The 15,231-nt window shown below is 42.2% G+C and overlaps 1 protein-coding gene across 3 annotated transcripts in view; it reads right to left on the bottom strand.

The window, feature by feature from the left end:
• The window catches only part of EHF (ETS homologous factor), a 47,791-nt gene that overhangs the window by 18,111 nt on the left and 14,449 nt on the right, over window positions 1-15,231 (bottom strand). For all 3 annotated transcript variants that reach the window (XM_035116463.2, XM_060274878.1, XM_035116472.2), the window contains one exon: window positions 2,125-2,224. In XM_035116463.2, the coding sequence (XP_034972354.1) occupies window positions 2,125-2,221 (97 nt within the window). In that variant the 5' untranslated portion in view covers window positions 2,222-2,224. The remainder of the gene's footprint in view (window positions 1-2,124; window positions 2,225-15,231) is intronic.

Consider the following 15,231-nt stretch of genomic DNA (forward strand, 5'->3'; position numbering starts at 1 on the left):
TATATACGGTTTGTATTCTCTCTTAACTTATTTACATTGTGTCTGGAGAATCACATTTGCAAGGGCTTTATCCCATACCACATTTTATAGAAGGAGTAGTCTAGCTTCTCTAAATCTAAATAATAGGTAGGCATAGGTAGTAGCATGGGATCAGGGTGGGAGGACAGAAGAGGGGCAAAGTATATTTCTAGGTAGGCAAAATGTATCCCGTTTGACCCATCTGGCAACACCCATGTGCATATACAAATTGGTAAAAAAATTGGACAAGCAAATTACTCTTTTTTTCTACACTTCATGTGATATTTGGAGGAAGATCTGACTTGGGAAGCTAGGTGTCTTTGTATTCAAAACTACAAGTGAATCTTAAGAAGTTTCAGAATCTGATATCCTTTCTGATAAATTCTGTATGCTTATTTGTAAGACAACTCAAAAACTAGGACAACTGTGAAGCATCAATTTCAAGAGGAAACATTGCTGATAAAAGGAAAGTTTGCAATAAGAGTTTGTTATGAGAATTTTAAAATAAAATAACCAGGAATTATTTTAGAGATAGTTACAGGTAGGTAGCTGTGTTGGTCTGACGCAGTCAAAACAAAATAAAAAAATTCCTTCCAGCACCACCTTAAAGACCAACTAAGTTTTTATTTTGGAATGAGCTTTCGTGTGCATGCAACACTTCTTCAGATACCTGAAGTTATCTGAAGAAGTGTGCATGCACACGAAAGCTCATACCAAAGTAAAAACTAAGTTGGTCTTTAAGGTGCTGCTGGAAGGAATTTTTTTCTTTTAGAGATATTTTTAATAATAATAATAATAATAATAATAATAATAATGAGAAATATAATTGTATGGTGAATCGTCAGAAGAAAACTGACTAATAGTTACATTATGTGACCAGGACTTAGGGTAGTGTTGTGAGCTAGTGGTTAGAGTGTCAGACTAGGTGCTGTTGGCCATGGTTCAAATGCCCACTTTGCCATGAAATTCACTGGGTGTGACCTGGGGCCAGTCACTGCCTCTTATCCCAATCTACCTCTCAGGGTTGTTGTGGGGATTAAATAAAAAGAGTGAGAACCATGTATGTTACCTTGAGTTCCTTGGAGAAAAAGGTTGAGAAATAATGCAATAAATAAATGGATTATTTAGAGTTAAGGAAAACGTTTTTAAAAATAGATCTACATGGATTCACAGCCTGAATATATTTCTATATACAGGAATTAGGGTATATCTCACAGAAATAAACTTCCTTAAAAAGTGTATACCATCAACAGCAGACGCAATGGTAACTGCTGTTTCCAATAAACACCTGAATATATTTCTACATACAGAAATTAGGGGCTTTTAGTCTAATTGCTTAGCATTTAATGACAGAAAGGCTTTAATGAGCGTGTCCTACATACGTGACCTATTTGAAAGCAAGTCTAGTGTATATTTCAGTCAAGTGCCAAATGAAGAGGTTTATCTCACTCCAAATAACTTCTGGCCATCCTGAGTTTCAGTGCCAACAACCACCCCTCAATGTTAACTAAAACAGTCAGAATTGGAATGGAGAATTTCAAGTTGTAGAAATTATCTCTCCTGATGTCATGGCTAGATTAGAATGTGGTGTTTATTGGGGAGCCGTATGCATCATGGCTGCTGTTGATGGCACACTCCTTTGCAGGAAATTTATATTATTATATTATATTGTATTGTATTATTATATTATTATATTATATTATATTATTAATTCTGTTCATTTACTCCGTTGTTTATAATGGATTTTTATCATTTACTTACTGTTTTCTGGTTTTTAACTTCTAAGCCACTTAGAAATTCCCCCTCCCCACAAATGCTGTGATATATAGCGTATAATCACCATCATCTTCCAAATAAATAGCAGGAATAAACAGGGTATAATAAATTACCATGAAATATAAATTGCATTGGTTACACTGCATTCCATTTTGGTAGGGTGGAATTTTCTAGTTTTTTTAAATTAAGGAATACAGTAAAATTGTAATGCAAACAATAATATTGCAGTAAAGTAGACTGGATAGTTTATCCCCAAGCGGAATAAGGGCAAAATAAAGGTTTACAACTCCCATGTCGATTCAAAGATCACCAAGGGTGAATTCTTCCTACCATGACATGTGGGGTATCCATCTGTCCAGGACGGCTGCTCGTGGAGAAGACTTGTGACTGAATTAAGACTCATTCTGCCAGTTCCTTCTAAAATCATGGTCTGCAAATGAACCAAACAGCTGACTTAGCCCAAACGTCTTGCTGCACAAATACCAATAATATCCCATCAAAAGCAAACAATGGTAAATGCCACAGCCCAGGTTAGGAACAAGTTGCCACAACCCCTTTCTAGCTGAAATAAAACTTCCTACTGGCAAAACATTGCTGTGCCTAATTTTCATATGCATGAATCAAGTTTCTACAGCCACCCATCCATAAAAGAATAAACTGTAATAAAGAAGGAAGCAGAATTAAATGAAAAAACAAGACAGCAACCGACCTTTACCTACTCCCATTTGAAAGACATTAAGGGGGAGAAAGAAAGAAAGAAAGAAAGAAAGAAAGAAAGAAAGAAAGAAAGAAAGAAAGAAAGAAAGAAAGAAAGAAAGAAAGCTGAATTTTCTCCCCCAATCTTTCTTTGAGTACTAAAATGTCCTTAGTGCTATTTGACTCCCCAAAACCTGAGTTTAAAAGGTTTATATACTAAAACCATATTTTCCCTCAAATAAGCACATGCTCCCTAAATTTGGATTGCTCCCTAAATTTGTGCAATAATTTCTTGATAACATTAAACATTAAAACATTGGAACCAAGGGCCATAAAATACAGTAAGTTCTGAACAGCTGTGCACTCTTTTATAAATGTGTTTTAAAATTTATTTTCAGTCATATATGCAGACATCTGGAATAAACAACATTTATATTGTATCAACATAAAATACAGGCTTCTACTCATTGGTAAAGATTAACCTTGATTAACAAATAGCCAACTAGACAGAAAGTTGGACCAAAGATAAGCAGAAAGACAACGTAAGAAAGTGTTCTAAATGTTATCAAAATGTTTTACCTTGCTATGCTTAATAAACACTATTTGTTCTCAGACTGCTAACACACACAAAACAGAAATGTAATGTATATTTAGAGAGACATTTGATGTCAAGTATTACAAGACTTTTTAAAAACGGAAAAGCCTGATTTAATAATAATATGTGTGCATCTTCTTAATCCCAGACTCTAGGAAATACTTCAAAGATTCTTTGCATACATGGATACAACCCTGTGAATTATACTATAATCTATGAAAAACTTCCAGGCTTAACAACAGCTCCATAACATACGAATTAGAAAAGCACAGGGAGCCACACAGCACCAACCAACATTTACTATCCACTGCCAAATTCTTCTGCCAGTCTCATGGGAATACTAAATGCAATCATTCACTGGATCAGTCTAACAATACAGTATTTCAAAATGACATTGAAATAGATCATAAGGCTTTCAACATTGATTCATATGAACTATTAAACCAGCATCTGTTTCCCAAGTTTCCTTCAGGGAATCTAGAGGTGGTTTTAAACAAGCTTTCAATGCTTTATATAATTACTGGTCTCTTTCTTAAAATTTGTACAACAACTGGTCAAGAGTATTGTGGAGTTTTACTAACAAACACCTTTTGCGTTGGACAGGGGGAGGGGAATTTGGAGCCCTGGTGGCCGCCACTCATGACCTACCAGCCACCAACCTGGCATACAGCTTCTCCTTCTGCCCAAACCTGTGGGTGGGTGTGCCACTGTTGACAGGCTGTATAAACTCAGGGTCCATTGGATCCTGAACCAGCCATGCTGTTGTCACGTGACAATACTGGTCCTGATCCAGTCCCAAACACTGCACCAGTTTCAGGTTGGTGTAGGAATCTGGTGTAGCAATTTGTGTCCCCCGCCTTCTGCCCTGGTGCACGGCCAGGATGCAGATATGATGGTAGTCCCAACCCTCTGTAAGGCCCCCTCCCTAGGCTGTGTTTTACTACTTCCAAAACCAGACCAGGGCCAAACTGAAAGGAAAATTCCAGTTTGAAACCCACAACATTGTTTTGACATTGTCACAGTGACCTTCCTTCTTTATATCTTTCCCTCCCTACTTTCTTGGCTTTTAACTCATAAGCCTGAAGCCAGGGCCTGTCTCTCATTATCATTATTATTTTATTAATGTGAACTTCTGGGAAATAATAGTTGCCTGAAAACGGGACTAGAAATATAACCAACTAACTTGTTTCACAGCTAACCAATGTTAGTCATGAAGAGCAATGGGACGACAGTATATTGTAACTAGCGCTCCAGTCCAAGCCCTGGCTCAACAGCCCTTCTGATCCTGCCAGGTGGGGCAGCTAGCTGCATTTCATTTGAAAGTTCTTGGAAATAGCTAAAGACACAGAAGGCAAAGCCCAGCAAGAAGTTGCATAAGAATTGTTGATCACTAATATATTCACATGCATCAGGAAGATTTTGGGCATTGCATGGCAGGACAGAGTCTCAAACAAAGATGTGCTCCCCCCAAGGACACATTCCCAGCACATTCGCACTCCTGTCTCGGCAGCTTCTAGCTGGCTTGGTCATTTCTGAATGGAAAATGGCAGGATCCCCAAGGATGTGTGCTCTATAAGGAGCTGCCTTCAGGCACCAGGCACTCTGTGTAGGAATCCCTTGCAGGCGACCACAGTGCCTGGAGACATACAGGTTGTGCGTTCATAGGAGTTACCAGAGGAGGAATGGCTGCTGGGTGGAGCGCAGAGAAAGAAACGCTATGGTCCAGCTGCAGCAGCACAACTGGACGCCTTCATCTGACCCAGCTGCAACCAAACATGTCTCTCCCGAATTGGTCTCTACAGCACAGCAGGCACTTTAACTCTCTAACAGATTAACCTCACCCCCCCCCCCAAAGCACACTCCTTCACTGTGTCCTGAGATAGATGGATGCCCACATCCCATGAAGACCTGTCATGAAATTTTCTACTTTTTAGAGTCCTCTGAAGCATTTCCAGTAGCCATAGTATTTCAGTCAGCGCCTTAGACTACAACAATGTCCCTTAGCATTGTGCTATCCTATATTCCTATGAATAATCAATTACCAGGCAACATTCGATACCTTATTTTTAACATATGAAGACATCAACAACTCAGAACCAGGTTACCCGAAAGAGCACTTTCCTCTGTACAGACCTGTGAAATCACTTAGATCATCTGGTGAAGCTGTATTTGTGGTCCCGCACCCTACAGAATATTATAGGGTGGGGACCTGAAAACAGGCATTTTCTGCTGTTGCCCTTGTTCTGGGGGATAGCCTTCCCTCTGCCATACACGAAGCAGCAAAAATCAGTTGCTTTAGATGTCTTGTAAAGACTTATCTTTTTGTCCAGGCTTTCCCTGACCTCATAAGATTGGACCCTGATTTCTGTCTATTAATTTCCTTAATCTGCCTTATTTGCATTTATGTTTTTATACTGGTTTACTGATTGTAGGCAGTATCTTTGTTTTTCATGGGCATTTCACATAGTGTACACACTTAGAGATTTTAAGATTATGAAGCAGTTTAGAAATGCATTGAAATGAATAAGTAATCCATAAGAAATATGAATATATTTCTCAGGAAACACACAGACACACACACGTCCAACAGAAATTTCAGAATTCATAGGCTTAAGACTATTTACACTTACCGGTACCCAGAAATGTCGATCTGCTGAATGTTCTCCCCAAGGAAACACACCTGGCACGGCCACCATCATTCTAGGCATAAGGCTAAGACCTTTTCTTTACTCAGGTAATGAGGATGATGGTTCTCATCTTTTATTAGAGTGGGTGATTATTATGTTATTGGAGGAGCATTTTAGATAGTTTGGGCTGGATTCAACTAACCCGATGCACTAGTGCAAATCAGTGCAAAAACTCCTACTAGTGCAACGGGGTTTTCCTCCTCTCCTTCCACCCTGTGTGCTATCTGTGACTCCCACAGGACAACCACCAGAACAGCATGCAGGGGGAGAGAGGGGAATTCATTCTGTTTGGCACTGACAGAACAGTCCAGCTACAGCCATGCTGAGTTCCACCCTTAGTATTATAGGTTGTTTCCCATTTTCTGGTTTTCATTGTTTATATATGTTTCATTTACCCTGTTAACAAATGATGGCAATGATGATGATGGATGGTACATTTGAAATCAATTACTCCTGTTTTGATTGGTGGCAATTTGGATTGTCTTGCCACATCAGGACATGTATAATACCCAAACATTGGGAATGTTATGTAGGGAACAATACTATCACAGTCCAGGGAGTATACAAGGTTGTCTCGTTCAACAATAGCAGTTTAGCTGTGATGGCCAAACTGTTCGGATTTGGGTCCTTGCACCACCAATTCCTGGTTTTAGAATAGAGAAGTTTGTGGGCTACCAATGCTCTACTTTATGTTCCAACTTTGAAAGGTGTGGACCAAGATTATATCACCCTTGTGCAGGAATTTTAGCCATTTACTGGTTTACACGCCACACTTTGAAAACGGTGGTCAGAATATCTTTTAGGGACTTGGGTATGCCCAGTAGTAATTTTTAATCTCCCTCTTGTCCAATGTTGAACAACAGATCACGCTACCAAAATAACCCCGGCAGATGAAGATACAGCAGAGGGAGAAATTCAATGTTCCATCACCACAAGCGTTTCTGTTTGCCAGACAGAGCAATCTCCCCTCTCCTTCCTCCATGCTGTCCTGGGGTTCTCCCAAACTCCCAGAGCAAATTTGTGTGTTGGGGACAGGGGAAGCCCTGTTGCACTAGTGGGAGTTCTTGCACTGGCTTCCACAAGCACGTTGGGTTAGTTGAATTAATAAGGGCCTGTGTGAATAAAAATGTCTTAGCCTTATACGGTTTGGCAGCATTGCAGGCCTGGCACCCCCACCATAGTCTGGCCTGGCCTCTGGCCGTTGGAGCTGCCCAGCCAGCTGAACATTCACCTCACTGACCAGGAATTGGATCCAAGCCTGCCTTCAGATTGGCCAATGGTAGGCAGGCTTGTATGCAGGGCTTCCCTAGGGTGCCGGCCTTCCCTCAGCTTTGCTCCCGGAGCATTCATGATAGCCTGCCCTGGCCCCGGCGCTCAGCTCTTCTTAGATGAACCCAGCCTTGAGTCTATTAGTTTTAGAAAATGCTAAGGAATAAGTGGTCTGTAATGTTTCCCTTTAATAAACTGTATGTTAAAATTATGCAAATATATATATATTTTTGACGCCTTGGTAGCATTTTATTTTACGTCACAGCCTGAAAATCTGGAATGGCTTGTGAACTCTCATTTGTTTTTGTAGGATTTAATATGCATTTCTTAATTAAGATATGCATATATGTGGCATTATGTTGACTGAGCAACATATATGCATCATAAGGTGATCTGTAATTTTAATTATTTATGTATGTTTTTCATCATAAATGAACAATTGCTAATGAGGAAGCTCACTGAATTCAGATCCTAAATTTTAATATTTTGCTGAGAGCTGAGGATGGATTGGCAAGGCTTTTGGGGGAGATTACAGGTTGTATGCATTTTATCCAACTGGAGTTTGAGGCAATTACAAGATTGTTTTTTATTAGACTGAAGAATGAAGTATCCAAAAGAGGGAATGTTGCAATGTTGGGTAACCTCAATTATCCTCACATCGACTGGTCATGACAAAGAGGTAAAATTTCTAGATTCTCTAAATGACTGCCCTAGAACATTTGGCAATTATTGCTAAAGATAAAATAATGAAGCACATAGAAGGACAAGCCTTGCTGAAGCAGAGCCAACATGTCTTCTGCCTATTTGAGTTCTCTGAGAGTGTCAACAAGCATATTGATAGAGGTGATCAGTTTAAATAGCGCACTTTCAAAAAACTTCTAATAAGGTACCTCACCAGATACTCCAGAGTAAGCTTAACAATCATGGACTAAGAAAAGAGATCCTTTTGTGGATCAATAATGGAAAGTTCTCCTGATGGGGAGATGTAGAAACTGAAGTCCCCCAAGGATGAGTATTTGGACTTGCACTTTTTTCTCTTGTTAATAATGCAAACAAGCGTAAAGCGATGCATGTTGGAGCAAAAACTCTTTATTTCACATATATGCCTGTGAGATTTGAACTGGCTACCAGGAGCGAGATCTTGAGGAAGATGTTTTCTTATGCTATTGGAGTGGTGGTGCCTTAATGTCATAAAAAATTGAGCAAGTAAATAAAATGATAAATTGTGCTTGGGAAAAGTACTGTATGTGTTCTGCAATATGACGATTGTGTTAGGCTTACAACTACCATTATTGGGGTTCACTGAATGCCACTCAACTCGGCTTACTCAACTCTAATTTCCCACTTTTCCAGAGAAATAAATTGAGTGACTTTTTCCATCAAACTAGAGAGTCCACAGAGGTTACTTTCTGCTGGCCCATCATTATTCAAAACAGACAAATCCAGCCTATTCAGCCCATAGCTGCCAAGTCTCCCGTATTCCCCGGGAAACCCCCATTTTTCCAGCTGTTCCTAGCTGAAAAAACGGATTTTTTTTTGTTTTTTCCCGGTTTATTCTGGCACGGTGGCCATTTTGGAACTGGGTGGAGCATGCTCAGAAGCGACTTTTGATGCTGCTCTGCCCAGTTCCAAAATGGCTGCAGTGCGACTTCTGGCACGGTGGCCATTTTGGAACTGGGCAAAGCAGCATCAAAAGTCACTTCTGAGCATGCTCCACCCAGTTCCAAAATGGCGGCAGCGCTACTTCCAGTCTGCTACTTTCGGCCCGGTCCCTTATTTCTCCGACAGCAACTTGGCAGGTATGATTCAGCCACATGCTGCCGGGATTACAATAAAGAAAGTAAATACACTCCAAACTTCATAAGTAATCCAGCCTTAATAAATATAATCATATTAGAATATTTATTCATCAACAATTGCTTCCGGAACAAAATGTAACTAGATCGCTCCCGTACTCACATGGGACCAAGATATAAAACACAAAGGACATGATCCTTCCCCTGAGGCACAGCACCTGCATGTGGCTTAGTCATAGGGCACCACAGAGTCCTGCAACCCCACCCACCAACTCTTGGCACATTTGGGCAAGCAATGATGCACAAGACCATTGTGGCAGGTAGGAGCTCTGTGTGCACTTTGCCTTCCCATGCAGCCTCTCTTCTCCCATCTGTGAAGCATTGTGGTGACAGCACAAGACACAACTACAAAAAACAACAACAACCTCATTGCAAGGAGGGCACAAGTCATTGGCAGCCAGCTCTATTGCCCATGGTGAAGAAATGGAAGATGGATTGTGGTTGGCAAGAGATAGGAAGGTTATCCTATATAATAAAGTGCAAGTGTCTCTGCGTCCGGTCCCTGTGTCCGCGCTACTGCGCATGTGCCCCACGGACACAGGGATTGGACGCAGAGACTTGACGTACACACACACACACACACTCTCCCCACCCCTCTGCCTACCGTTTCCCTCACAGTCCTCAGAAGAATCGTGGCCTTCTCCTGGGCGCCCGCTGGCCAGCTGGGCTCAGCGGAGCGCCCCGACGAAGCGGCGGCTGTGGGAGGGGCCAGCCACCCCCCCACGTGCCGCCGCCACAGAAAGAGGCCAAATGTTCTAGCGCCCGTTTATTAAACGGGCTGAATGACACTAGTGAATTAATAAAAAGCAGATAGGGTTAGCGATGGTCAGAGAAGGAACGCGTGGAGAAATAAATGAATGCTGACTATAGAACAGTAGGACAAAAGAGGGAGCTTGAAGCACAGAATGCTCTGAGAATGAGTTTCAGTAGCAATCCAGAGAAGGGGTACAGAATAGGAGCAGGTCCCTATCAATCCACATCACTGTTCTAAAATATAACACTTTGTTCCATATGAAAAGATTAGCATCTTTGATGGCAGCAGTAACTAACCTGCTGTTATTATTGCGAGAACCTTTTAAAAGCCCTTAAAGTTAAATGGAATGGATATAAAATCCAATGACGTGGATCCTGATTTCAGTCAGCAGACTTCCCACCTCTCTCTCCCCACTCCAGTCACCCATGCCTTCCCAAAAGCCATTCTTGATGGCTAGTGTACCCTCCATAATGGCATGGGATATGGTGTAGTGGTGTAGAGGAAAGAGGGAATCCGCAAAAAATCAGGGTAACCCTAACCTGCCACCTTAGTTTATAAGAAAAGAGACAAACAATCAGAAGCATTTCTTCAGGTAAAGCACAGGTAAGGCTGGCATTCATTCCAGTGGCTAGTAGCTGGTGGCCAGTAGCTTTTGTTGTTGTTGTTGTTTAGTCGTTTAGTCGTGTCCGACTCGTGACCCCATGGACCAAAGCATGCCAGGCACTCCTGTCTTCCAGTAGCTTAGGTAAAGGTAAAGGGACCCCTGACCATTAGGTCCAGTCGTGACCAACTCTGGGGTTGCGGCGCTCATCTCGCATTATTTGCCAAGGGAGCCGGCGTATAGCTTCCAGGTCATGTGGCCAGCATGACAAAGCCACTTCTGGCGAACCAGAGCAGTGCACGGAAACGCCGTTTACCTTCCCGCTGTAGTGATACCTATTTATCTACTTGCACTTTGACGTGCTTTTGAACTGCTAGGTTGGCAGGAGCTGGGACCGAGCAACAGGAGCTCATCCCGTTGTGGGGATTTGAACTGCCGATCTTCTGATCAGCAAGCCCTAGGCTCTGTGGTTTAACCCACAGCGCCACCCACGTCCATGTCTTCCAGTAGCTTAGATTACCTTTAAAAAGGATGGCGCATGTATGGATGAGAGATTGATCATGAATTGCGTTAAGTTTGGCCTGCTAAGTAAATACCTTCATTGATAATGATGCTGTAGGTAGCTATTTCCTGAATAAGCAAGCTTCTCTTCCTATCAGTCTTACATTTCTATGAATCTACCCCAAAGCTGTCTCTACCTCATAACACAGGTGAGCAAACATCCCTCTAGACTGGGTAGATTAGTCTAAAAATATATAGAATGCTACTATTTCCTGTAAGTGTTCCAACATGACCAATGGTCAGGGGTGATGGGACCTGTCATCCAACAACATCTGGATGACATCATGCTCAGTACACTGGATTGCACATGTTCTGGATTGTACACAGTTGTTCATTTTGATTAAAATTCTTGGGGTGTAGGAAAACGTCAAAAGAATCTATTGTTTCCCCATGTGTTCCCATTGGGCTTATTCTGTGGTAGGGTAAGTCTGAAGCTGTCCACAGCTATCTTCAGTTTAGATGTGCTTAGCACTTAGCTGTTATAAGTGCCAGCTCAAAAACACATATGCTTGCTTGTGCAAGTGATCTACTCAAATGAGCAGGGTAACACCAGCTAACAATACTCATAAAAATCTTAGGGCCAAACTAGACACTGTGCAATTGCATGAATGATTTCTAAAAGTAAAAAAAAAAGGGGGGTGCGTTCTGAAAAACCATTGGTGGGAGTGCTTTCATCCTTTGTCACAGTTTTGGTCCAAATTTCCCTCTCACATTGGGGAAAAAATCCCAGTAGTGGGAGTAGACGGTTTGATTGCGGTTAAATAGCAGCTGCTAGTCATGTAAATATTTATACATATTGGCATTTGGGTAGAATGAATATCTTCTTTGTCTTTGTTACGAATGTTCATGCTAGTTTTATATATTCTGGAAAGCATTCTCATGATGAAGGAGAGCACTGTCTAGCTTAATAGCTTAAAAGGGCAACCCAAATGATCAAGGGCTGGAGGAAAGGTTACAGCATTTGAGGCTTTTTGGCTCATGGGGAGGGGGGAGGCTGCAAGAGGGGACATGATAAAGGTGCGTAAAATTATGCACACTTCTTCTCTCATATTATTAGCACCCCGTGTTAGCCAACAAAACTTAATGAGGAAAACTTAAGGACAGACAAAAGGAATTAATTCATGCAATGCTTAGTTGAATTATGAAATTTGCTGCCACAAATTGTGGTAATGGCTCGGTTGACTTTAAAAGGAGATTAGACAAAATCAAGGAGGATAAGATTGAGAACAGGTTGCATTTAATAGTGGCTTTCCTGAGCAAAGAAAGGCACCTGATTTTGATTGATCTCTCCTATCCAGTGGCAGCTTCTGTGTGTCCTGCCCTTAAGAGCTTCTCCTGTGAGTTGGAGAACCCTCTGGAACAGCATGGAATATTTGGCAAATATAGGGTGCCTTGCCTTAAACATTTCCACAAGCACAAATTCACCACGAGCTATGGGATGGGTGAAGATGTCCATTTTGGTTTTTTTCAGTTTCCCAGTCTTAATTTCGGTTTTCAACACATCGGTTTGCAATATTTTTTGGAAAAAAGTAATCAGTGTTTCAGTGCAAATTTCTCCCAACATACACAATTTTAATGCAATTTTTGAATTTTATTTTCACTGACATATACATTTATATGCACACTTTAAACTTGCATACAGTGTGCATCTCTTGAATTGCAGTGAAAAAGGGGGACAATGGCAAAGTTCGAAGGATTGCGTTTCAGTTTGCATATTGTTTCACAAAGTGCAAATTTGGCAAGTTCGCATTTAGATGGGAACTGAATCCAGTTTCTTCCCCTCCTCTATACCGGATACGACCCGAAGTGTACTAATTGTGATGGCTATATATCACCTGCAGGATCAGAGGCAGGGAAGCGACCGTGGGAGAGTGCTGGTGCACTCGTTCCCTACTTTGGGGCACAGAAGTCCAGTTTAATGCAGCAGGGATCTTGCTATGTTCTTGTGCTTGCAAATGCAGCATGCTCCTTTTAAAGCAAAGAGTCTGGCATTCCAGAAGCAGACTGCGATGCAATGCCTTATTCTAGAGCGGTGTTGACTTAAAGAGTGTGCTGGCTAGATGTTTGCTCATCTTCTATAAATATTATTTAAGATCAAGAAAGCAATATAAGATTTCGCTGCTGCGGTTCCAACACAACATATAAAAAGAAATCGAGGGCAGCTTGACATGTGCAGTTTAGGGCAGTGTCAAGTCAGTGCACACATGAAGGCGTCAGCCTTCGCTATCTTTCTCAATCCATCTCCAAATCCCATATAAGTAGAAATCAAACCAGCACCTTCCAAGAAATGTGCTGTTAAAAATGACTGTGGTCAGCCCTTTTGCACATGCACCTGTCTGAGTGGTAAGCAGAATGCCACCCTGAAGAAACAAAACCTTAGAATGATAGATTGGGTGACCCAAGAGACATTGGCCAAGCCTGAGTTCTACTGAAATCAATGGGACTTAAGTTATGTTATGGCCAGCTTGTCCCACTGATTTCAACGGGATTAAAGTGTGAATAAAGTTTTGTTGTTACTTATTAAATTTGTAGGGACCCAGGTGGCGCTGTGGGGTAAACCACAGAGTCTAGGGCTTGCTGATCAGAAGGTCGGCGGTTCGAATCTCTGCAACGGGATGACCTCCCATTGCTCGGTCCCAGCTCCTGCCAACCTAGCAGTTCGAAAGCACGTCAAAAGTGCAAGTAGATAAATAGGGACTGCTCGGCGGGAAGGTAAACGGCGTTTCCATGCGCTGCTCTGGTTCACCAGAAGCAGCTTTGTCATGCTGGCCACATGACCCAGAAGCTGTCTGTGGACAAACGCTGGCTCCCTCGGCCTATAGAGCGAGATGAGCGCCGCAGCCCCAGAGTCGGACACGACTGGACCTGATGGTCAGGGGCCCCTTTACCCTTTACCTATTAAATTTGTATACTGCCCTTCATCCAAAGATTACAGGGTGCTTCACAACATAAAAATACAAAGGGAGAATACAAAATACATAATAAAAACAATAAAAAACCAACAATAAAGGTAAAGGTAAAGGACCCCTGACAGTTAAGTCCAGCCGCAGACGAATCTGGGATTGCGGCGCTCATCTTGGTTTACAGGCCGAGGGAGCCGGCATTTGTCCGCAGACAGTTTTTCCGGGACATGTGGCCAGCATGACTAAGCCACTTCTGGTGCAACTGAACACTGAAACCAGAGCAACGCATGGAAACACTGCTTACCTTCCTGCCGGAGCGGTACCTATTTATCTACTTGCACTTTCTGGCATGCTTTCAAACTGCTAGGTTGGCAGGAGCTGGGACTGAGCAACAGGAGCTCACCCCATCACAGGGATTCGAACCACCGAACTTCTGATTGGCAAGCCCAAGAGGCTCAGTGGTTTAGAACACAGTGCCACCCGTGTCCCAAAAACAATAATACACCCTCCCCAAAACACATTGAAAGGGCATAGAAAGGTAATCAGCTGAAGCCAAAGACCTGGTTATAAGGAAATGTTTTCGCCTGTCCCGAGGGAAATCTCCCTGGGGAGAGCATTTCACAAACGGGGAGCCACTGCAGAAAAGGTCCGTTCTTGTGTTGCCACCCTCCTGACCTCTCATGGAGCAGGCACACAAAGGAAGTTCCTCTGGCTCCAACTGCACATGTGTCAAACCAGTGGTGGTCACAACAACAGCAAAAGGAAAAGGTATATATGCTCAGCAGCCCAAGGAAGAAGCCTCTCCCCTCCCCCTCCCAATGCTTCTCCTCCAACGCTGCTGCAGAAAACAGCTCCCACAGTGCTTGCTTTGAATTAGGCTAGATTCAATACAATGGAGCATTTATATGTCAAAAAGACTGGAAACAGGTTGTCAAGGTAAAATTCACCGTAAACAGAGACGTTAATTCAGTTGTTGGCATGGCTCTCTGTTATCTCCTCAGTGCCTTCCAAAGGGTATTAACCCTACCTTTTGGCAGCATGGTTATTTATTATACTATATTATTGCACCTGCTGCTTAGCCCTGATAACAGCTCACACTATGCTTTGATTTGCTGGGCTATTTGAAAAACAAAAGCAAAAAAAGGCCTCGGCAACCTGAGCTGGTTTGATGACAGCACTTTTCCTAAGTATATGACTTTCTACTGTCATGTGTGAATATCCCATTGCTCCCAACATGCAGAGTCCAATTGGAGGAGGAGCAGTCTCCCAAGATGAGATGTGACTTTGTCTTTTTCAAATGCCCAGCTATAAGCAAGTGTGCAAATTGTGAAGGAAGTGTGAGCAAGCTTTCCCCTCATTCACCCCATTTCCTTTGCTCTACCACCCTTGAATGACAATACCATGAGCAAATGCATTCAAAGGAAGTGATGAAAGGGGAAGTCATTGTTGAACAAATGGCTTCTCAAGCTCTCTGTAATTCAGGATCATGGCACAATAGGTATATGCAAATCATGG

The sequence above is a fragment of the Zootoca vivipara genome, chromosome 1 (assembly GCF_963506605.1).
Source record: "Zootoca vivipara chromosome 1, rZooViv1.1, whole genome shotgun sequence".
In the NCBI taxonomy this organism is placed as follows: Eukaryota; Metazoa; Chordata; class Lepidosauria; order Squamata; family Lacertidae; genus Zootoca; species Zootoca vivipara.